The sequence below is a fragment of the Copadichromis virginalis genome, linkage group LG11 (genome assembly GCF_057382275.1).
Source record: "Copadichromis virginalis isolate Kocher_CV1m ecotype Utaka linkage group LG11, C_Virginalis_male_GT1.1, whole genome shotgun sequence".
NCBI classification, from domain to species: domain Eukaryota; kingdom Metazoa; phylum Chordata; class Actinopteri; order Cichliformes; family Cichlidae; genus Copadichromis; species Copadichromis virginalis.
Window position 1 is genome coordinate 24830913 of NC_140628.1, and position 24072 is coordinate 24854984.

The window sequence follows — 24072 nt, forward strand, 5'->3', positions numbered from 1 at the left end:
CTTTAAAACAAAATAAACATGGGGTCCTCGGGCTGTACAAACTACAACCCAAAGACCAAAGACTCCATCTCCAGATTAACCGGACATGAAAGTCTTGTTATTAAGAAGGACAAAGTAATATAGCAAAAAACAGTAAAACTTACCAAATATGCATTTGCAGAGCGCTGTATCTTTAAATGCCCTTTTTTACTTTGTCTGGTCCTTGGTTTTTTTCCCTGCCCAGTTTAGTACCGAGGCCAGCTCGTTTGTAATGGCATAAGCCATTACACGGCGGACTCGCACCTCCAGTGTGGTCCCTCCAATCAAGGTAAAGCGTCTCACCTATAGACACATTTTAAGAGATGGAATTAGCGTGTCTCATGTCTTTAATGTGTATGCAAGTGCTTGTGTGTTTAATCAACAGGCCGTTGTTATGTATTTAAATCACATCTGACAGCTATTACACTTTATAGTTACAAAGTGTACATAACCTTTATATACTTACCATTGCCTTATTTGCCTCTTGTGATTGAAGAGGTGCCTCTGCATTGTTTAGCTCCTCAATGTTGTGCAAGGGCAAATCCAGAGGCAGTACCCCAGCATCTACCAATTCATTGCAGCCGGTATTGCGGATGGCTCTGACCTCCTCACAGAGTTCGTTAACAGCTCTTGTCAGGTCTGACAGAAAAAGATAATTTTTTTTAAGTATTTAAGAATACAGACAACTTGTCAAAAGTTTCCTTGTGTCACACACAGATATGTACAAAGACACCAGACAGTATTTTATTACCTGGTATTGTCACTCGAGGCGCCTGGGGAAACCGTTTTTTTGTGGGCTGCTCATCCTCTGAGTCACTATATGTGTACAGGGGATTTGGTCTAAAGAAAAAAAGTTGAAAACGGTCATAAGTAATTACAAATGTGCTTTTGGAATATTAATTCCTAAAGTTACAGTTTGATTTATAACAACACACACAGGAAACGGAGATGTGCAAGAAGGTACAGTATACAAGGAATTTTTGAAGTGCACAAGTGTACACGGCTTTGCATCTATAAAAAGTTTACAAGCTTCCACTTTTTGGACTATATTATGTGGTGATATTGCAGTAAGGAAGCACCACAGATATGTATAAAAGACAAGATCATAAATTCTTAGCAATCAAAGATATGTTTGTGAAATAAAAAAAGTTTTACTTGTGCTTTCTTTTATGACTGGTCTGAGTTTCAGCTTCGGACTGAAGGTCAGACGTATCACAGTGTTCACTTAGATATTTCTGAAGACTGCGTTCTGCTTCGTGAAATGTGCCTGGAAGTACAAACACAATGTATGGCCAGACATAAATTAGGACACGAAAAACTTGTTATTGTTACATTTATACAACACCAATCCAGATGATACCCACCATGGCTTATTAGAAGTCGGACTGGTGCATAGGTGAGCCATGTTGCACCAGGATGAACTCTCCTCTTTACTGTGGCGTGGATCCTGAATGTGTCTCACGGAGGATATGGAGGCTATGACAATTTCTCCCCATTTATCCATGAACTAGGGACTATTTCTGTACCACCAGTGCTGAACTGCACAATGCACCAGTCTTTCATTTTTATCTTTTTTTAAAATTTGGAGTCCTTTTTTGCCCTGTCTAGGATAAACAGGAAACAGATAATTACAATATATTTCATAGTCACTACAAAACTTGATCTATTGATTGAACTAAATAATAAATAATAGCTTAAAATGTATATAGGCAACAATTACAAGCAAACCCGATAAAACAAACTCTTTTTTTTTTTAAACATACAACTGCGTGTGTATATGTAAGCATTTAAACACTGAAGATAATAAAATTAACAGTATTTTGTCTAAGTCTGCCATTGTAGGAATTCATGGCACCGAGACAAAAACTTGGCGCACAGTGTGGCATCAAAATAGGCGCACACCTTTGACGCTGCGTTTTCTCCGTCTTCCTTTGTCCACATGTAAATGCTAAAACGGAGTTTTCGAAAATATCCGCCCTGGCAGGCGTCTTTAAACACTTAGACCCCCGGAGAGCAGTCATTTTGGGTTTCTACCTTAGACCCCCGCGGAGTCATCATTTTGCGTTTCTACCTTTAAAAGCCGGAGAACAGTCAGTCAAATGCTGGAAGTGGAAGCTAAATTGGCTAGTCATTCATATGTATATTAGGTTGTTACCTAGGAATTCTGGAGGGAGGGGAGTGGGGGTGAGTGATTGAGGGGGTGGGGGAGTGGAGTGTTTCAGTTTGCCATCTTAGGGAGAAATCAACACACATGGGTGTAGGTCCTTTGTTGCTGAGATTTATTGATGAAAACAGTACAAAAAACCAACCATTTGTACACATATGTACAAATAATAATAAAAAGTGAGTGAGTACATTTCAACATTTTCAGCAATCACTCACAATCCTGGCACTGCCATGGTATCTGTCGTCTGCATTTACCACATGTGTATCTGTAGCAGTGAACACATCGCACAGTGGCCTGATTTTTCTTGCATTTGTGTTTGACCTGACACGTGGCTCTTTTTCCAGGGCCAGGTGTGGAGGGTTGTGTCCAAAGCAACTGTTCTTTTCTTGTCTTCTTCGCAGCTACATGAGAGCGAGCCAACTCTGTTGCAAGTGCCACCAGGAAGTCCACCCGTCTTTCCTTCGTCCCGGTGCATGCTTGATACAGCACATGTGCATTCAGTGCTGCCATGTCAATCATGTTATAAAACACGGCAACTGGCCAGCGCCGTGTTCCTTTGCGGACAGTGTACTCCCGAACCATCTGGTCCATCACATCCACGCCACACTTTGTTTTGTTGTAAAGGGTGACAGTGTTTGGCTTCCTTTTGGTAGTGTTATCAGTCTGAACCACGCTGTGCATGCTGCTAAGAATATAGACTGTCCTCTTCCGTTTGGCCGCATACGCCGTCAGCGTGGCAGCAGAGGTTGAAAACACCTAAGAAATAAGATAAATTGTTATTTCCATAGCCCTTTTACACACAATGAAACACATAAACATAGAACCACAAAAGACCTGCAACATACCTGAGTGGTGAATTCATTGCGATCTGTCTGTCTAGTGGATTGAGGAATTTCCCTGCGAATCTTGTTGACTGTGCCGAGGATGGTGGTTTTCCGTCCAAGAAGTTTTTGCGCAAGTGAAAGCGATGTGAAGAAATTGTCCGTGGTAACATTTCTGCCCTTGTCTAGGAATGGTTCCATCAGCCTCATCACTACATCGTCAGACAGTCTCTCCCCACTGGGACGATTGGGGTCCTTGCCAAGATATGGGAAGACATTGCAAATGTACTTGGATTTTAGGTCGCAAGCCACCCAAAACTTGATCCCAAACTTGTCAGGTTTACTTGCAATATACTGCAGGAAACAGCACTGAGTCTTTGATGGGAAAAGCTGTTCATCAACGGTGATATGTAGACCAGGGTTGTAGCACGTGATGCAGTTGGTGACAAATGATCCCCACACACTGGAAATTGCAGCGAATTTATCAGTCTTTGCTCGATCACAGCGGGTGGACTTGTCATCAAAGCGTAGGTGTTGCATGATGTCTTGGAAGCGGTTTCGTGCCATAGTTCCAATTATCTGTGGGTTTCCCAGGTTTGCTGACCAGCAGTCATTTACAGATGGAACCCTGTTAACCCCCCGCAAGATGACAATTGCAATAAATGCCATTAGTTCAGGGAGGTCCATGAACCAATGAACATGCTCCGTTTGCTGTGCATGTTGAATAGTCCATTCTTGAATGCTACGAAGCATGTCAAGAGTGATGAAACACAGGAAGCTCTGAAGGCGACTCGAGATACTTCTCCTGGCCTTAGCCGTTGGCTCTCCATCTGCAGCGTACGCTTCTATTGGGGTGAAAGGGAGACAGGTCCCCACCTGTTCTTCGCGCCACACTGTGCCATCTTTCGCTGTCTCAGTCCCCAAACAAGCTCTCTTTTTAGGTGGAGAAGCAGTCTCCTCATCTGCAGTGTGAACAAATTCAAATTGTGAGCAATGGGAAGGTCAAACAAAATCACAAATGCATGCATAGATACTAATTATAATTCCAGTATCTCCTCATCTGTATCAGAATAATGTCTGAAATATCTTACTTACTACATCCATTTACTTGTTTGAAATGAAATAGGAAATGATATGAAATGTCTTCCTAAATAAAAAGAAACAACTAGAGTTAGGGTTACTAGCTAACCCTAATCCTGCTCTGCTTTTTTAGTATTTTTCACTTACTTGTTTGAAATGAAATAGGAAATAATATGAAATGAAACCTAACCTGAAGACTGATCAGACAGCTCCGAGTCCGAATCCGGCTGAAGTTGTAGGTCTTCTCCATCCGAGTCACAAGGGTTGACTTCACTCAGGATCATTTCCAAGGCCTGCTGCATTTTCTTTCCTTGGAGAGGAGGTTCGTACACCACAGGATTCTTCAGGGCAATGAAGGATTAGGCTAAATGCAGTGAGATTATATCCACCTCAACACAAAAGGAAGTCCCCCACCCCCCATACACACACACACACACACACAAACACACAAAGAGGCAGTTGGCAGTTAGACATCAGCAATCATTCACACACACCCACTCCCCTCCAGAATTCTCAGGTAACGACCTAATTTACATATGAATTGATGCTAAAAGACTAGCAAAGTTCGCTTCCACTTGGCTAACAGAGGGTTAGAAAAGTCTGGGACTTCTACTGTTAAAAATCTCGGTTTTCAGTTGATGAAAACGCAGTTTACGTGTGGACAAAAGGTGCAAACGCAAGGTAGGTGAGCGTGCAGCGTAGAGTTTGAATTGAGTGCGAATCGAAGTAGTAGTAACAAAGTCATTGAACACATTTATACAGTTACTTTTACGTTTATCAATCATATATCACAGATTTACAATTTTTTGTAGTACTATGCTAAAAAGCAACTACAGAGCGAAAGTCTGGGTCAAGCGCCGAGGCGACGGCAAGAACAAAGGAACCCTCGAAGCGTTAAAGCTAGCTTTGTAAGGGAATATAACGGAAAAGTATGAAACGAAAATGTTTTCTTTGTTGATAGACTTTGTTTGCAGTGCAATTTATTTGTTGCCGGATTGTAAGATGAAAGTAGACAAAATTTCGGGCTCCCACATTTTATCCGAAACTTTACATTAACAAGTTGTTTTTTTTTATTTTTTTACTGTTATTCAAATGCAACCATGGAAATAACGAATAGAACAAAAGTCATTCATTCTTACCTTATACTAATCGTGGTGCAGGCCAGTGCAGTGCATGAACTGATGCCTTCTCCGGTCAATTCCGCTGAGAGTAAATCTAATGTCCCGCTCTACTGTACAAGACAATGGTTACCTGGAGGGACGTACCAATGTGATAGGGGTGCTGCGGAATAGTCCAAGTGGTAGCAGTTTTAATTTCCCGCTCAACCATAAATTGATGATTTTTCAACGTGATTGTTGTCACCTTGTCAACTATAACTTGATCAACAATCAACGATGACAGAACAACAGTGAATCAATGTTATTTCAATGTCAGTGTCAGGTTTCATCAGTATTTCAAATCAAATCAAATCAAATCACTTTTATTGTCACATCACATGTGCAGGCACACTGGCACAGCACATGCGAGTGAAATTCTTGTGTGCGAGCCCCACAAGCAACAGAGATGTGCAAACACAACAACACAAACGAGCAAAATACAAGAATGGCTAATCTGAAACTAATAAATATATGTACAATATATAATAGTGTATGCATTTCTGGATGTGTATACTAAATATTTTCCTACGTGTGTGTGTGTGTGTGTGTGTGTGTGTGTGTGTGTATACACATTTTTACAAATTAAATAGTAAAAAAAAAAAAATATATATATATATATAAAATATACAGAGGTTTGTAGTTGGATATTGTGCAAAACAAGTGGCATTTATATACAGTATGTAGTGCATAATGTTGAAGTTCCAGTAGTGAAGCTGAGGTGTCTATGAAGTGTTCAGCAGTCTGATGGCCTGGTGGAAAAAGCTGTCTCTCAGTCTGCTGGTACGGGACCGGATGCTGCAGAACCTCCTTCCTGATGGAAGCAGTCTGAACAGTTTATGGCTGGGGTGACTGGAGTCCTTGATGATCCTCCCCCCTTTCCTCAGGCAGCGCTTCCTGTAGATGTCTTGGAGGGAGGGAAGCTCACCTCCAATTATCCGTTCAGAGCACCGCACTACTCGCTGGAGAGCTTTGCAGTTGTAGGCGGTGCTGTTGCCATACCAGGTGGTGATGCATCCAGTGAGGATGCTCTCAATGGCACAGTGATAGAAGGTCCTGAGGATGCGGGGGCTCATGCCGAATCTTTTCAGTCTCCTGAGAAAGAAGAGGCGCTGCTGCGCCTTCTTCACTGTTTTGTTTATGTGTACTGACCACGTAAGATCCTCAGCCAGATGTACTCCAAGGAACCGGAAGCTGCTCACTCTCTCCACAGCAGCGCCGTTGATGGTGATGGGGGTGTGTACTTCTCTGCACCTCCGGAAGTCCACTATCAACTCCTTTGTCTTTGCGACGTTGAGGGTGAGATGGTTGTCTTGACACCAGTGGGTCAGGGCGCTGACCTCCTCCCTGTAAGCCGTCTCATCACCATTGGTGATAAGACCCACAACTGTAGTGTCGTCCGCAAACTTCACAATGATGTTGGAGTTGCTAGTGGCTGTGCAGTCGTAGGTGTAGAGTGAGTACAGGAGAGGGCTCAGTACACACCCCTGTGGAGCACCAGTGTTCAGTGTGATGGGGGATGAGGTGATGCTGCCCAGTCTGACCACCTGGCGTCTGTCAGACAGGAAGCTAAGGATCCAGCTGCAGAGGGAGCTGCTCAGTCCTAGATCCTGCAGTTTCCTGTCCAGCTTCGAGAGAACAATGGTGTTGAATGCTGAGCTGTAATCTACAAACAGCATTCTCACATACGTGTCTCTCTTCTCCAGGTGTGACAGGGCAGTATGTAGTGTCAGGGCTATGGCATCATCAGTGGACCTGTTGTGGCGGTATGCGAACTGTAGAGGGTCCAGTGAGTCTGGTAGTGCAGAGCAGATGAAGTCCCTGACCAGCTTCTCGAAGCATTTGCTCACGATGGGGGTCAGGGCTACAGGTCGCCAGTCGTTCAATGAGGAGATGGTGGAGGATTTGGGTACAGGGACGATGGTGGCCATTTTGAAGCAGGCTGGGACTACAGACAGAGAGAGGGAAAGGTTGAAGATGTGTGTGAACACTCCAGCCAGCTGAGCCGCGCATGACTTGAGGACGCGGCCGGGAATCCCGTCCGGACCAGTAGCTTTGCGCACGTTCACCTTCCTGAAGCACTTCCGCACATCCTCCTCAGACACAGTGTGCACACTGACGTCATCCGCGGTGCGCACACTGTCCGGTCTCATGGTGTTCGCTGTGTCGAATCTAGCGTAGAATACGTTTTCAATGTTGTTTCAACATTGGTTTTGTGTTGATATTTCAATCCTGACGATTCTGATGGTTCAGATGGAAAATCAACATCTGTTCAATGTCTCCTTGCTATCTGGGTAGTGACTCAGTTTGAAAACAACCACAAACGTCACTATGCACTAATTGCAACTTGCGTTTTGTTCGTATTTCTCCCAGTGATTTGTAAGGTTTTCTTGATAATTTGCCCTCAACACAAGCTTCACAAAAAATGTCCTCCTCTTCATTTGTAAGGCTAACTCCTTTTACCAAGTTTTTTACTCTTTTCAGATTTGTAGTGTGACCTAGGCGCTGATGCCACATACTTGCTGGAACTGAAGCAGTTGACGCTCCATGACAGGTTGTGCAGTTTCCCTCAATATCCAGCTGATACAAGCCGTCAGATCTTTGTGTTCCCATTCTATGGAGAGCTCCATTCTTTCCTCTTATGTAGCAATGAGTCCTTTTGAAATTCACTGTGTTTCCCTTCTTGGCAGCAGCTCCCACTGAGAAAAGGTTCATTGATAACTTGGGAACATACAGCACATCATACATTGTGGCATCTTTTCCATTACTAACTCTGAATGACATTTTCATTGTTATGTTGCCCAGACCTAAAGCCTCAACTACTCTGCCATCACTGAGTTTTACTGTTTGTGGTTCTGAAAACTCTTGGTAGTTCTGTAGAGCTTCTTTATTCCATGTCATGTGTTTTGACACTCCTGAATCAATTAACCATTCTTCTTGTTGTGCATCACTTTTACATGACTCATTTACAACAAAAGCTCCCTCAAATGCGTCCTCTTTGTCCTTATACACCACGCTTTTAGCCTTGTGGGCCTTGTATTTCTTTTTAATGCTTGGACAATCACGCTTGATATGTCCTTCCTTCCCATATTTGTAACATCTCCATGAGTCGGAGCTGTTTGCTCCCACTGTTTTTGATCCACTCTGTTCATTTCTATGCATCTGAGATGACATCGCTGATACACTACTGGACACAGTGGTGTTGTCAGTAAGCACTCGCTTTTGTTCCTCATTTATCAAGGCTTGTTGAACAAACTGTAGTGTCAGACTGTCCATCTTTGTCTCCAAAGCAGTAACAACAGTTGCATAGCTGGGTGGCAAACTACCTAGAAGGGTGTAGTGATGGGTCGTTCGCGAACGAAATGGCTCTTAGAGCCGGTTCTTTGACGTGAACGACGCGAGCCGGCTCCTTATCGCGAGCCGTCACGTGGGTTTTTTTTTTTTCTTTCTCAGCCTCTCTCTCGCACTTTTTTCCCGCTTCACTCTGCACGCGGGCCTTGTGCTTTACGCTGGGCAGAGGGGGGAGGGGCGGTAGTTACACTCAGTAGCACAGGAACAGAGCCAGAGAGAGAGAAAGAGAGGCAGGGACAACAACATTAGAAAGGTATAGTAATCATCCACAACTATTTTCGGTTGCAGATGATAAAGGATTGAGAAAGTTTATTCATGCAGGTCCATATGACAGAGAATATGCATGTTCTTTTAGTTTTCATATTATAATTTATATTTAATTGTGTTGTGGTTTGCAGTGTTTTGTGTTCTTTTCACTTTAAATTTGTGAAAGGAAAAAGCTGAAAATTTAAATAGTTAAAACTTGAAATGTGAATAGTTGATTTTTGTATTATATGATTTATTTATTACATTTTATGTGGAGTGAATAAATAAAAGTATATTTACGGTGGCCCCTAGAGACAAAGCACATACAAACTTCAAATCACGTACGAACTCTGAAGCATGTACAAACTCCAAAACACGTAAAAACACGTACAAACTCCAAAACACGTAAAAACTCCAAAACATGTAAAAACACGTACAAACTCCGAAGCACGTAAAAACTCAGAAGCATATAAAAACTCAGAAGCACATAAAAACTCAAAACACGTACAAAAGACAACAGAAGTGCTCCAGGATGCTGGGCGCAGTGTTGAGCCTTTGTTATCTTGTGGCTACACAAGCCAGCAAGTACCAACGACCGGATTTGGTGTGTGGTAATAACAGGTAAATGAACTTTTTTTAAAATTATTTGAATATATATATGAGTGCCTGTGTATAAATACACAAACAATACACACATGCTTTCAATTGTGTAATTTAAGTGATCTAGTAGCTCTGCTTTGGAAGTTCAGTTCATGCTAGAAATGTGTTTTGGAGTTTGTACGTGTTTTGTCTCTAGGGGCCACCGCATATATTTATATATAAACATATATAAATAAAACCACTTGTTTTTACGTTAGTAATTCCTTTTGTGCATAATTTTATATTATTGTTAATAATAAATTAATTAAAGCAACAAAACAACCTGAAGAGCCGGTTCGGAGCCGAAAGAGCCGGCTCTTTTTAGTGAGCCGAACCGAAAGAGCCGGATCTCTAAAAAGAGCCGGAAATCCCATCACTAGAAGGGTGACAATTAGGGCTGGGACAACGCGTCGACGTAATCGATTACGTCGACGCAAAAAATACGTCGACGTAAAAAAATCTGCGTCGATGCGTCGTCACTTTCAAAAAAAGACATGGCGGCAGCGAGTAGCGGAATCATGAGTGAGACAGTTGCAGTCAACTTAAATCACTCCACCCGAACACGCAGTTCTACAGTATGGGGGTATTTTAACAGAAAAGGAAGTGATTCAGTCGTTTGCCGGCTTTGTGAGGTGGAAATGGCCTATCATAAAAGCACGACGGCTATGCACCAGCACCTCAAACGACGGCATCCAGGAGCAGCTTCTGCAAAGGACAAACCACCGTAAGTTTTCAACTTTTTTACTAACGCTAGTTTTTACCCGTTAATTCATCCAGACCGCCCCCCCCCCCCCCCCCGTAGACGTACACTCACTCATAGACACAGATAAACACCCAACCTCCGTAAATGCAAAACTCATTTAAGCTGCTGAGCAGTAACATATAGCAGCTGCTGTTGTTATTGTTTTTTTTTTTGTGGCCCATGCTGGCAAAATGAGTCTGAATGCACGCAGGCTGATTATCAGAATCGGCGAAAGACAAAAATGTGAGACAGCGAATTGGCCGCAGGAGAAATGTTAACAAGGATAATGCACCACCTGCTAAACGTAGCCGTCGTGGACACTGTTACAACATTGTTAAAGTGCTTGCAAAAGCAAAATGACAATGAACTCTTGATTTGTCAAATTTAATGTGTTTCATCCTATTTGAATGCTGTTTTTATACATTATGCTTCTCCAGCTTGATCTTATAAGTCAAAGTTATGCCATCTAATGACTAAAAAGCAGTGCACCAGTAAAGGTGCCATCAGCTATGGCTGTTTAAACATTATCTTTTCCAGCCATCATGATTACTGCATATCATATGTTCAACATTGGGGATTATTATTAACCTCTTACTGTTATGCTATGAAAGCACATGGCATAACAGTGTGTGTGTATCTATCTATCTAGCTCAACCAGATCCTTATCAAATTATTTTGATATTATGCTTTCCATATAATTATTTTGTAATTATTCGAATTCATCTGTGTGCTGTGTGTGATTTATGATTTCAGGAATAAACAGAAAAGTCTGGAGGACTACTGTCAGAGAAGAAGTACACCATGCACTCCCCAGGAGGTGGCTGTACTTACTGAGAGCGTCTTAGCTATGATTTTAAAAGACAAGAGACCACTTGCTGTGGGTGAGGGATTCAAAGAAATGCTGACCACTTTCCAACCAGGTTACACTCTGCCGTCTAGGCGTCATTTTACAAGCATGATGGAGAGAAAGTATGAAACTTCAGTGGAGAAACTAAGGAATGAACTAAAAAAAGCCACATCCAAAATCTCCCTTACCACTGATGCTTGGACAAGTCTGGTCACAGAGTCCTACTTAGGGGAAACTTGTCATTTCATTATTTGTTCAAAGACGCCATTGCTGCTGTTTGTATATTATTAATTTTTTGCTATGATTTCCTTTGTTATATTTGTTTTGCAAAACATTTAATTTTTTGTTAAAAACAGAAGATTGTAGTACAATGTTATTGTGGATTTTTGTTTTGTGAAGGAAGAGCACTTTTTGGCAGAAAGCAAAGTGAATATTACATTTTGTTTGTTTAAAGACACCATTGTTGCTATTTATTTGAAATGTTTTGTTAACTTTTCCTTAATTTTATATATGTTTGCACATTTCATTTCTTGTTAAATGCTATCTCTATTGTATTGATTGTACGACCTCTACAACTTTATTTTGCAATTTTTTTTTTTTTTATTAAAAGGTCTTCAAATGAATAGATTTGTGTTTTTCATTTATATACATAAATTAATAAATGTGAAATTGCTATACAAGTCAAATAATGGTGAAAAAAATCGTTAATCGAATCGAAATCGAATCGGATTGAAAAATGAATCGCTAGATTCATCGATTAGGAAAATAATCGTTTTGCCCAGCCCTAGTGACAATTTGATCTTCCTCTTCAATTACAGAACCTATTGCCCCTAGCTGATCAGTAAGTTCCTTCATCCTCTTTAAATGATCATTGAGATGTTCTCCTTCCTTCATTTCACACCGGAAGTACTTCTTCAGAAATAGCTTGTTAGCAACAGTATCTCTTTCAAACTGTGCTTTTAGCATCTCCCATGCTTCTTTGGGGGTCTTACAGTTTGTTATCAAGTACAATTGGGGTGTACTTACATTCAGTACCAGCACTGAAAATGCCTTTTCTTTCTTCCGTTCAAATTCAGCTCGTGCTTGGGCATTAGCATCCGCAGCTAACTGCTCCGTCTCCTGTACCATACCCCACAGTCCTTTTGCCTTCAATAGGTGCTCCAGTTGAAATTTCCACGTTGCCCAATTCTCCGGTCCGCTCAGCTTGTCAATAAACAGTCTATCTTCCATTGTGAATCCCACAATTCTGTTTATGACTCCCAAAAGAAACGTGTTAGCAGCTTCCCTTGGCGACCTCTGGGCCCATAACCTGATGTTTTTAACGAACACCTTTTGAGTGTAATGCACAGACACACCAACAGAGGGCAGTAATATCCCTTCAACATACATTGTAAAATTACTATTACAACACATTTATCTTGTGGTAGATCCTTGGCTTCATCCTTTCTTACGCTAACTTTCTGTCGAGCTGCAGAGGCCCCACTGGTGCTTTGAGAGCAGCCCGGCTGAGGGGGTAAGGCTGCAGGGTTGCCATCTTGCCCAGAAGAAGAATGAGCGGAAGCAGATTCTTTAGCTGCAACAGAAGGGGTAGTTGTAGCAGTAGCTGAGGGTGAAGCGCTAACGGCGGAGGATTCTGTACAGTGAGGCAGGGGTTCAGATGGAGTTTTACCCCTTGTGACAGGAGTGGAGAAATCCTGGCTTTCATTAGCAGCAGGATGAATGCTCTGAGAAGAACTAGCCTGGGATGAGGCATCTTTGCTGGAAAAATAAAATACAAAAGCAATATGAGCAATGCTTTGTCACACTGGCAGAGAGGAAAGTCTGCACAGTTTTAAGATCACTCCTCTAAACTTAAAAATTTAAATGCATAAAATGGACAGCAGAGCAATAATTTTTTTTTAGTTCAGTGTTAGGCTTACTTTGGTTGGCTATGGTCATTGCCTATTCCATTAGCAACAGGAGCCGTAGACGTCAAACTGCCATGATTACTGCCAGAGATCTGATGTGGCCAAAATAAATAAAAGAAATATTAATATAATATAATATTAACCATGACAAAGCATCAACATTATAACATTAGGTTATAATAATACATTTTCTACAAGAAAAGTGGGAATAAACATGTCTACATTATTAAATAATGATGGGAAAAGTTCTACTGAAGGAATAAGCCTAGAATGTTTAAAAATACCGATGTTTACTCACTTGATGTAGAAGAGGACATATGCCTGCTGGTTGAGAACGGTCCTAATGTCACTGACTGACACGGACGAGTCATTCATCTGAAACCACTGCAAATTGCTGGCCTGTGAGACAGAATGAGAGAGATGTGACACAGCAGATTCAGTTTCTGAATTGAATTTGAGCTAAAAAGAAGAATCTTATGGTTATATAGGGGTCTTTTTTTTTTTTTCTTTCTTTCAATGCATACAAAGTATTTTTCTCTGTTTGCATTCAGTTTTCTGCTTAAATGTGTTGTTTATGGTGTGTGTTTGTTTGTACTAAGCAACAGCAGCATTCAAACAGATTCGGGCACAGCCAGTACCTTAATATAGCAGAAATAGTGTCCAGCATGACAACTCAATCCAGAGTGAACCAGCACAGCATACAGCCTGTAGAGCTGGGGCTCCCCGTGGGACTGAGACATGAAGGGCCGCAGATCCAGATGCTCCAAATACTTCACATCCTGATGACCACCACACAAAGAATTTCAAACATTACATGCAAATATCCTGTTTTATAATAAAACAAAGCATCTGTCATGTATCTTTATGACTTAAGCAGACACTATTGGCCATTTGACTTTGTGATTTTGCCTCCACTGAAGTCTGCAAAGCGTTTGAGTGAGAGGGTGAGCACATTGGCGCTGCGATGGATTGTGAATCTTTTTGAGGCCGTTACCATTTTTTTGCACCTGAAGGAAACAAACATTCATCATGGTTTGGCATCTCTTTGACTTACTTGGTGCATTTGTAAGCATTTTCGCCATCCAGCTGTTCTGGCTTGACAAACTGCTTCAGAGCTTTGGAGACATTTGGAGCAGTCTATATGAACAGAGAGAGAGAGGAAAAACCTCACACTCCATAATGCAGAGAATACATAGTAGCAACGTCACTTTGAATGTTGTCCAATTACCTTAATTTCCAGAGTGATATCCAGAAAAGGGTCAAATGTATCTGAGACAGCTTTGCAGTTTAAACGTTTAACAGAAACAGAAATCAGTGCTATGAGTATCACACAAGCTTTAAGACATAAAAAGACAAATAAAAGAAAAATAAATCAAACCTTAAAAAACAGTGACTTACCTCTGGATCTTAGGTACCCGCCAAACACTTGATGGATGAAAGAGGTTGCCTGCGTTTGCCTGTCCAATCTATAATAAAAAGATAAAGCACAAAAGTTAACTAATAAGGACAGTGCAACAATTAACTGATTGACCATTTATTTTTTAGCATTTTGGAACCAGACGATCACTTTACAGTATTCAAGTAGCAGAAAAGACAATAGGAGGAATTGGAGCACGATTAATTACTTAAGAGGCCATCTGCTGCTACACGGGAAGAATTGATTTGATGAGAATTGACACTTTAGGTTCTTAAAAAAATAAATAAATTAATAAATTATTTTTAGGAGTCTAACAAGAAGCACAACACTCAGCCCAGTGCATCTGTTAAACGTGTAGTTTTGGTTAAATGTGCACATAGACTTCGAAGCTCTATAGTAACACATAGAAAAACCTGGATTTTCTGAATTTTGCTGCTGCAATAATAGCACGAATGCCATTAGGGTGAATAAGAGATGACCTGAGGGGTTGAGTGCTCCTGCTCAAACTGCTTACCCTGTTGGCTCAGAAGAAATCTATCTGATTGTTAAGTGATGACGTGACGAATCCTACTTCCGGGCCTAAAGTAGTCTGCGTTTAATATGGCTTTTGTGTTGTTAACATGTTTAATGTTTTGTATTTTCTTCTATTTGATCTCAAAAAGCTCCTAAAACAGTCAGTGATCCCCGTTGACCTCCCTCGGCTTTTATTACCGCTAATCATTTATTTAAGCTCAGTTTTTAAAACCTTAGGATGTAACTACAGCCCAGCCCATGCAGCAGTATATGAATGACTAACCTCGTATTGTGGATGGATTATCTCAGTTGTTCTCCTGGCTGAAGTTTGGTCCTTTTACAGCATCCTGCCATGCGATTACATTTGTTCCTGACCACCGAGAAAACTCACGTTAACTTTTATCGAGTGGAAAAAAAGTTAGCTTGTTTATATTATGCTAACATAGCTGTGTCGCTAGCGGTCACGTAGCACATCATTATATACCAGCTAGCCCAACTTCAGTAACCCTACAAACGTCACTGCTGTTTAGTTTTCTGTCTTCATTTATGTTGGAAGTGATAGCAGAGCTGTACGTTTTAATTTGTTTCCAAAACCAAATTTGTGTTTTGGAATTTGCATGTGTTTTTTAGTTTGCAAGTGTTTTGGATTTTGCAAGTGTTTTGGAATTTGTACGTGTTTTGGATTTTGCAAGTGTTTTGGAATTTGTGCGTGTTTTGGATTTTGCAAGTGTTTTGGAATTTGTACGTGTTTTGGAATTTGTACGTGTTTTGGAGTTTGCATGTGTTTTTTAGTTTGCAAGTGTTTTGGAGTTTGCATGTGTTTTGGAATTTGCAAGTGTTTTGGAGTTTGCAAGTGTTTTGGAGTTTGTACGTGCTTTGTCTCTAGGGGCCACCGTACTTTCTAGTATCAGCTGATGTTTGAAACATGAAGATGAAACCAGGAGATGTCCTTACTGAATCATCAGAGCTGAACAGATGATGGAGAAACAGGTTTACCTTTTAGGTGACATGAATGAGTTGAAGGGAAGTTATGAACTGTTTCTGAGAGACAAATAACACCAGGATCCTTTTCTACAGCTGGCAACTGTGCAGGGGCGGGTCTAGCAAAACTTTGTCAGGGGGGCCAGGTAGGGCATTAACAGGGAATCTTACAACCAAAGTTTTCATCTGATGTAAAATGTATAGAAATCATACATATACTAACAAGACAGTGTACATCACTGTTACAACAGCGTTTGTTTTCATTCAAAGGCTTTATGGCTTTTCCTATAATACCTGGCCAATTTTATGTTTCTTTAAGCAAGTTCTTCATGACTGAGCCAAGTGTCCTCTTTTTTGGAAATCAAAATATGGTCACCCTACTTTAGATGCCACTAAAAGCGAAAACATTTAAAGCAGGGGTCCCCAATCCCAGTCCACAAGGGCCGGTGTCCCTGCAGGTTTTAGATCTCACCCTGGGTCAACACACCTGAATCACATTGATTAGTTCATTACCAGGCCTCTGGAGAACTTCAAGAGGTCATTTAGCCATTTACATCAGCTGTGATGGATCAAGCACACATCTAAAACCTGCAGGGACACCGGCCCTTGCGGACTGGGATTGGGGACCCCGATTTAAAGTGTCGGCTTTTTAAAAATGAAACCTTAATAAAATATATGAGAGACATGGTGCCCGAACATATAGTTTCAACCTCGATAAGCCAGTTTTCTTTATCACAATATCATTCTGTGACATTATTGTGGAGAAATTTTGATCCACTCTTCTACACTCCACAATATTGCTTCAGTTCACCAAGGACCTGTACAGTTTGAGATGTAGACATCAGGTGTTTTGCCGTTTTTTCTGAACATTGCACCATTTGGCGTTGGGATAAATTTGCTGGGAAATCCTCTCCTGAGAGGTGTAGCATTTTGTTAACACACACCTGAGTGCTCTATGCTGACGCTCAGTCATATATCAGGCCCGGGATAAAGACAACATATGTTCTGTTTTTAATTATTAGTCTCTTCTAAGTCTAAAAAGGGAAACCCTTCTTAAACAGGAAGAGTAGTGGAGGTACCAAGGAAATATAAAATATAGGGTTCTAAAATATAATTTATTTCACATAAAAACCGTCGAGCTGCTCAGTCCCTCCCGACATAGTCCTTAAGTCTGTGACGTACCGCCGCTGCCACCTGACGTCTCTCCCCAAAGCGTTTCTCCCCATCCACAAATCCACAAATCAGTGGAAGTGTGGAAGGTGTTCTAACAAAAGTTTTCTGAGACGTGACCAGAGGGAAGAAAACTATTTAGAAATTGTGGAAAAGTTTGAAGTCAGTATGTATGTATGTATGACCCATGGCTATTGAGCGCTGAAAATCAGAAGCCTTTGTCACATAAGCAAGAATGAAAAAGAAACACTGAAAGTAGTAAGAAGGGTGAGGAACAAGTCCACTGTATGTGATCTGTTTCAGCGAGGGAGTTCATGTTAACATTTAACATGTGCCCCGTGTGCGGCAGCCTGTTACAGCAGCTCTGCTCAATCTGAGTTTCTTTCTTTCTTATCTTTTCTTCTCGTAATTTTTTATAACTAACGTATCAGTAATTAGACTCTGCAACCATGTTCTACCGTTTTGTGCTAGTTCTGGTCGTTTTTCTTAGTTTATTTCTACTTTTTTCACGCGTGTCTGGGGACCCAGAGCAGGGATCCTTTGTTTACAGTAAGGATCAGCTGTTAGCGCTGCGTCCCGCAGCGGTACTGCCGGCGGACAGACCCGACATTCCCAGCGAGCTGAGGAGGAAAAGACGGGGGTGTCGTGCTGAGAAGGAGCGCCGTCGCCCGAGAAGGAGACGTTATCGACGATCTCTTCCTTCTGTAATCATTGGAAACGTAAGATCTTTGCCCAATAAGATGGATGAGCTCACGTCGCTAACCTGGTCACAGAGGGAGTACCGGCAATGTAGCATCATGATGCTAACGGAGTCGTGGCTAACACCGCTAACTCCGGACACAAGCGTGACACTACCGGGATTTCAGATGCTGCGAGCGGACAGGACGAGAGAGAGCGGTAAGAGGAAAGGAGGGGGACTGGCAGTTTTTGTGAACGACAGATGGTGTAACCCTGGGCACATCACTGTGAAAGAACAACTCTGCAGCAGAGACATTGAGCTGTTAGCCGTTAGCATGCGTCCGTACTATCTGCCCCGGGAATTCTCGCATGTTATCGCAATAACAGCGTATGTCCCCCCCTCAGCCAACGCGGATGCAGCCTGTGACACTCTCCACTCAGTGGTCAGCAGACTGCAAACACAATCTCCGAGAGCCCTTCTCATAATATCAGGGGACTTCAATCATGCCTCTTTGGACTCCACACTGCCCACCTTCACCCAGTATGTGACCTGCTCAACCAGAGACAATAAAACACTGGACTTACTGTATGCCAATGCTGAAGAGGCATACAGTTCATCACCTCTCCCTCCACTGGGCAAATCTGACCACAACCTGGTGCACCTTGTCCCTGTGTATGAGCCCTTAGTGCGCAGGGTGCCACCAGCCACCCGCACAGTGCAGAGATGGTCAGAGGAGAGCGAGGAGGCTCTTAAGGACTGTTTTGAGTCGACTGTGTGGGAGGTGATCTGTGACGACCATGGAGAGGACATCGACAGCCTTACTACATGCATTATTGACTATATTAATTTCTGTGTGGATAACACCGTACCTACCAGGACTGTACGGTGTTTCTCCAACAACAAACCTTGGATTACCCCAGAAATTAAAGCTGTCCTCAAGCAGAAGAGGAGGGCCTTCAAATCCAAAGACAAAGAGGAGTTGAAAAGGGTGCAGAGAGAGTTGAGGGGACTAATAAGGAATGGGAAGGACAGCTACAGGCAGAAGATGGAGAACCAGCTTCAGCAAAACAACGTTGGTGAAGTCTGGAGAGGCCTCAGAACCATCTCAGGCCACAAACAGCAGAACTCTCTGCCTGGGAGGGATGTGAGGTGGGCAAATGAACTGAATCATTTCTTCAACAGATTTGATTCAACCATGAGACAGTCTACAACATCGGCTGCAGACTCACCCACCCCCACTGCTGCTGTTCCACCTCTGACACCTCAGACACTTCACACCTCCTCTATTCACCCTGCTCACTCCCCCCCACCCCCAACAACAGCATCCAATACACACTCAACACAAGGCTCCAGCCTGTCTCTCTCAACCACCCAGGTTAGGAGGGAACTGAGGAGGATTAATGGCAAGAAGGCAGCGGGCCCAGATGGCATCAGCTCGAGGGTCGTCAGGTCCTGCGCGGACCAACTGTGTGGGGTGATGGAGCACCTCTTCAACCTGAGCCTGAGGTTGGGAAGAGTCCCACAGCTCTGGAAAACCTCCTGTGTTGTACCAGTGCCAAAGACTTCACGCCCCAAGGACCTCAACAGCTACAGGCCGGTGGCTCTGACATCCCACCTGATGAAGACCCTGGAGCGGTTGGTCCTGGCTCAGCTTCGGCGCCTAACAAGCTCATCACTGGACCCACTTCAGTTTGCCTACCAGCCTGGCATTGGCGCGGATGATGCCGTCATTCACCTCCTACATCGTTCCCTCGCTCACCTGGAGACCGCTGGAAGCACTGTGAGAATCATGTTCTTTGATTTCTCCAGTGCCTTCAACACTATTCTTCCCTCGGTTCTGAAGGACAAGCTGGAGAACTCTGGAGTGGACCATCACCTCACTACCTGGATTTTGGACTACCTCACCGACCGACCACAGTATGTGAGGACTCAGGGCTGTGTGTCGGACAGGGTCGTCTGCAGTACGGGGGCCCCACAGGGAACGGTTCTGGCTCCGTTCCTCTTCACCATCTACACTGCAGACTTCTCCCACAATTCCACCCAGTGCTTCCTGCAGAAGTTCTCTGATGACTCTGCAATAGTCGGCCTCATCACTGATGGGGACAACAAGGAGTACAGAGGACTGACTCAAGACTTTGTGGACTGGTGCCAGCTGAACTACCTCCAGATCAACGCCAGTAAAACCAAGGAGCTGGTGGTAGACTTCCGCAGGCACAAGCATTCTCCACTGCAACCACTGAACATCCAGGGTATGGACATTGAGGCTGTGGACAGCTACAGGTACCTTGGTGTTCATCTGAACAACAGACTGGACTGGACTCATAACTCAGACGCCCTCTACAGGAAAGGGCAGAGCAGGCTGTACCTGCTGCGGAGACTCAGGTCGTTTGGGGTGGAGGGCCCACTCCTGAAGACCTTCTATGACTCTGTGGTGGCTTCTGCTATCTTTTATGGTGTGGTCTGCTGGGGCGGCAGCATCTCTGCTGGGGACAGGAAGAGACTGAACAGGGTGATCCGAAGGGCCAGCTCTGTTCTAGGATGCCCTCTGGACCCAGTGGAGGTGGTGAGTGACAGGAGAATGGCAGCTAAGCTGTCATCCCTGTTGGACAACGTCTCCCACCCCATGCAGCAGACTGTGACAGCACTGAGCAGCTCCTTCAGTGGGAGACTGCGGCACCCACGGTGTGGGACGGAGAGATTTCGCAGGTCTTTCCTCCCCACTGCTGTCAGACTCCACAACAAAGACTTTAACTGAACAAACACACACATCCACACATGTGCAATAACACTAAGTGCAATAATCTTTTCTGGCATCGTTGTATTTTTACTCAGTTGTATATAGCATTCGTATTCTATTTTTATCTTATTGTATATTTTTATTCTATTTTATTCTACTGTATATAGTATATTATTTTATTCTATTCTGTACAGCTGTGTACTGTATTTATTCTTATTGTATTCTAATTTTTGCGTCATAACTTTTGCACTGTCCACTTCCTGCTGTGACAAAACAAATTTCCCACGTGTGGGACTAATAAAGGTTATCTTATCTTATCTTATCTTATGCTAACTGAGCAAGAGGAACTGACCTGAAAGATAGGATCATCGCCAACCTGGAAACTTGGACCCTCGGTAGCCGGTTACCAAGATTATGTGAAGTAATCTTGTAGAAGTAACCACCACCCTCTGAGGGTCTACTAGAGGAAGTCAATACAGCACTACAGACAATCGAGGAATCCAGTATGGAGGCACTAATCATGGCAACACAGAAACAAGCTCTAAGGACAAGATCCACAGAGGCTGGGGTCTATCACACCAGGCAAGACCCCAGGTGCAGGCTGTGTTAAGATGCCTCTGAGACAATCCAGCACATAACAGGAGGGTGTAAGATGCTAGCAGGCAGGGCATACATGTAAAGCTATAACCAAGTGGTCAGCGTAGTACACAGGACCATCTGTGGAGTGTATGGCCTGGAAGTCCTGAGGTCAAAATGGTTGGTCAAGAATGACTGAGCTAAGATTCTGTGGGACTCCTAGATACAGACGGACAAAATGTTGGTGGCTAACCAATCGGACATAGTGGTGGTAGACAAGCGAAGAAGAGCCCAGGAACAACACCTGAGATCTCTGTCCAGAAGACTGCAGTCCTAGGAACAGCTAAGATTCTGTGCAGGACCCGTAAGCTCCTGAGCTTGAAGGATAGATCGAATATATATTTAAAACTTGCTATATAAGGCTTTGATAGATGTCTTATTGAGACGTTGGATGTCTACAAGACTGAGTCAACTGCTTTTAAAATAAAGTTGTGTTTTTACTGTATTACCTGTACTGTGTTTCTGAAATCTGGCCCCTGACATATTCCCTTCATGAAATAATAATTAATAAAAACTAAAACTAATAGAAACTGAACTAAAACGAAACATTTTCAAAAAAAAAGAAAAAAGAAGCTAAACTGAAATGAGAAAACTCACTCTAAAAACTAACTGAAACTAAACTCAATAAAAGCGAGTCTAGAGAAAATAAAAACAAATTTATTACAAATACAGACGTCCTGTATAAGAAGGGCCAGAGTCGACCCCACCTGCTGAGGAGACTGAGGTCCTTCGGAGTCTGCTGGACTCTGTTAAGACCATTCTATGATACTCTGGTAGCATCTGCCTTTTTCTTTGCAGTGGCCTGCTGAGGGAGCGGATGCACGGACAGGGACAGGAGCAGGATTGACAAACTGGTGCAGAGGTCTAGCTCTGTGCTGGGATGTGCTCTGGAGTCTGTGGAGGTGGCGAGAGGAGGATGTTAGTAAAGCTGACATCCATCATGAACAACCCACATCACCCTCTGCATGAATCTGTGAGTGTGCTGAGCAGTTCCTTTAGTGAGAGACTGAAATACCCTTGCTGCAGGAAGGAGCGCTTTCACAGATCATTCATCCCAACAGCAACTCCTCAATCACAATGTCATGAGTCACTGGACATTGTTGACATCCACGGTCACACTTCATGCATGTGTATCATCCATATGTATATTTATTGTGTACATGTGTGTTTGCGTGTACATGTTTATACTTTTAGATATCTATTACTTACATAGTAATAGTAACAACTCTCTATCCATAATCACGTACAGTGTATGCTACTGTTGGATATAGTGTTTACTTATTTTGTATTTTTTGTACTTTTCTTCTGCCATCTGTACCTGAGCTGAGGTAACACAAATTTCCTCACCGTAGGATCATTAAAGTCTTATGTTAAGATTACAAAACTATAAGACCTAAGACCTTGAGCTTGTCATCCACAGGCCTAGTTTGAGTTTTCAATCCTATGGAGATGACACAAGCTTTACAGCTCTTTAACCTCAGTAACAATCTTAAACTCAACTTCCTGTGTTTCTATGTTGCTAAATATGAATAAGAGTGACGTAATAGTTGTCAGCTTAATCTGGCATCTAGCACACTCACAGCTACATACCTGAGCTCTATGTCTATAAAGCTGTATAGTTTTAAAAACCTCAGTATAAATAAGCATGTCAGTTCAGGTGTCAAGTTTTGTTTCACACAGTTAAAGAGACTTAGTAAAATTAACTCAAACGAAAAGAAATCTAGAGTCAGTACATACTATTGAATCTCATACACCATCTTGATTGAAAAATCCAGCAGCCACACATAGTAACATTGTGTGGTTTTTCTAAAATGTTTTGTTATATTAATTATGTTTCTCTTTCTTTGAGTTACCTGGGTTTGGGCGGTGGCTGTTTCCTGTCTGGGCAAAAGGCGTGGCTGAGGACTCTGGGGACAAAATGCCTGCTCAGCAGGACCAACCATGGGCTTACCAGGAGCAGGGGTGTTTAGGGTTTAGTTAGGTTATTCTGTGCTTAGTGTGTGTTTTTGTTTTCCCCCCTATTGTGTTCAAATGGTTTGGCCAAATCATTATAAAAGCTACCCTCATTAGGTCAGTTTGTGAGTTAAGTTGTGTCTCACTTTGTTTTTTAAGTTTTTGGAAATTACTTTTTGTAGAGTTATATTTAGTTGACCTGTTTTATGGGCCTGCTAAGTATGGTTTTGAATTTTGTTAATTTTGGACTTTTTGAGGGTTAAAATAAAGAAAACCCTTTTTGAAGATATTTTTTTGCCTGTGTCCTCTTTGCTTTGGCAGGGTACAGGGTACACTATATCACTGCCTGTGGAAATGTGAAGAGATCCAAAAATTTTGGAGCTCTGTGTTAAAATATATCTCTCAGATCACAACTTCTCCTGTACCGCTTTGCCCTAAGTTATGCATTTTAGGCTTGTATCCAGATGACTGTACTCTGTCTTGTACAGTAAACGTCAGTAAGACAAAGGAGCTGATAGTGGATTTCAGCACTAAGCAGGAGAGGAACTACCAGACCCCCGTCATCAACGAGTGCCCAGTGGAGAGAGTGGACAGCTTCAAATACCTCGGAGTTCACATCACGCAGGACCTGTCATGGTCCTGTCACATCAACACCGTGGTGAAAAAGGCCCGACAGCGTCTCTACCACCTCAGACGCTTGAGAGACTTCCAACTGCCCTCCAAGGTGCTCAGGAACTTTTACTCGTGCACCATAGAGAGCATCCTGGCGGGAAACATCTTAACCTGGTTCGGGAACAGCACCATGCAGGACAGACGAGCTCTACAGAGGGTTGTGCGGTCAGCTGAGCGCACCATCCGCTCCGAGCTCCCTGACCTGCACTCAATCTACAGCAGGCGGTGCTGGACCAAGGCCAGGAAGATCGTGAAGGACCTCAGCCATCCCAACAACAGACTGTTCTCTCTGTTGAGGTCAGGAAAGCGATTCCGCTCCCTGAAGACCAACACAGAGAGACT

General features: G+C 42.8%; 1 protein-coding gene and 2 long non-coding RNA genes across 6 annotated transcripts in view; 1 reads left to right on the forward strand and 2 right to left on the reverse strand.

Annotated features, from left to right (window-relative positions):
• The window catches only part of LOC146698727 (uncharacterized), a 2854-nt gene extending 262 nt beyond the window's left edge, over nt 1–2592 (reverse strand). Inside the window, exons 1-5 of one of the 2 annotated variants that reach the window (XR_014923057.1) lie at nt 1383–2592; nt 1174–1285; nt 770–858; nt 485–657; nt 144–321 (exon numbers count right to left, since the gene is read on the reverse strand). This is a non-coding gene — a long non-coding RNA (uncharacterized LOC146698727). Of the gene's footprint in view, nt 1–143; nt 322–484; nt 658–769; nt 859–1173 lie in introns of both variants that reach the window. The other variant, XR_014923056.1, reaches the window with a different exon arrangement.
• The window catches only part of LOC146698725 (uncharacterized), a 26834-nt gene extending 3976 nt beyond the window's left edge, over nt 1–22858 (forward strand). Inside the window, exons 1-2 of one of the 2 annotated variants that reach the window (XR_014923059.1) lie at nt 8699–8844; nt 21904–22858. This is a non-coding gene — a long non-coding RNA (uncharacterized LOC146698725). Of the gene's footprint in view, nt 1–8698; nt 8845–21903 lie in introns of those variants that run through there. The other variant, XR_014923058.1, reaches the window with a different exon arrangement.
• LOC146698728 (ubiquitin carboxyl-terminal hydrolase 17-like protein 6) lies at nt 11783–14533 on the reverse strand. 2 transcript variants are annotated; one of them, XR_014923055.1, is made up of 7 exons: nt 14371–14533; nt 14201–14250; nt 14027–14109; nt 13611–13751; nt 13271–13371; nt 12985–13064; nt 11783–12823 (listed from the first exon to the last, which is right to left on the reverse strand). XR_014923055.1 is itself a non-coding variant. In XM_085474011.1 (6 exons), exons 3-6 carry the CDS (start codon nt 14033–14035, stop codon nt 13037–13039), a joined length of 279 nt encoding a protein of 92 aa, XP_085330137.1. In that variant the 5' UTR covers nt 14036–14109; nt 14201–14250; nt 14371–14533; the 3' UTR covers nt 12930–13036. The 2 variants fall into 2 exon arrangements, 1 of the variants encoding a protein (XP_085330137.1); XM_085474011.1 differs by lacking the exon at nt 11783–12823 and having other exon boundaries at nt 12930–13064.
• Nucleotides 22859–24072: the final 1214 nt, after the last annotated feature.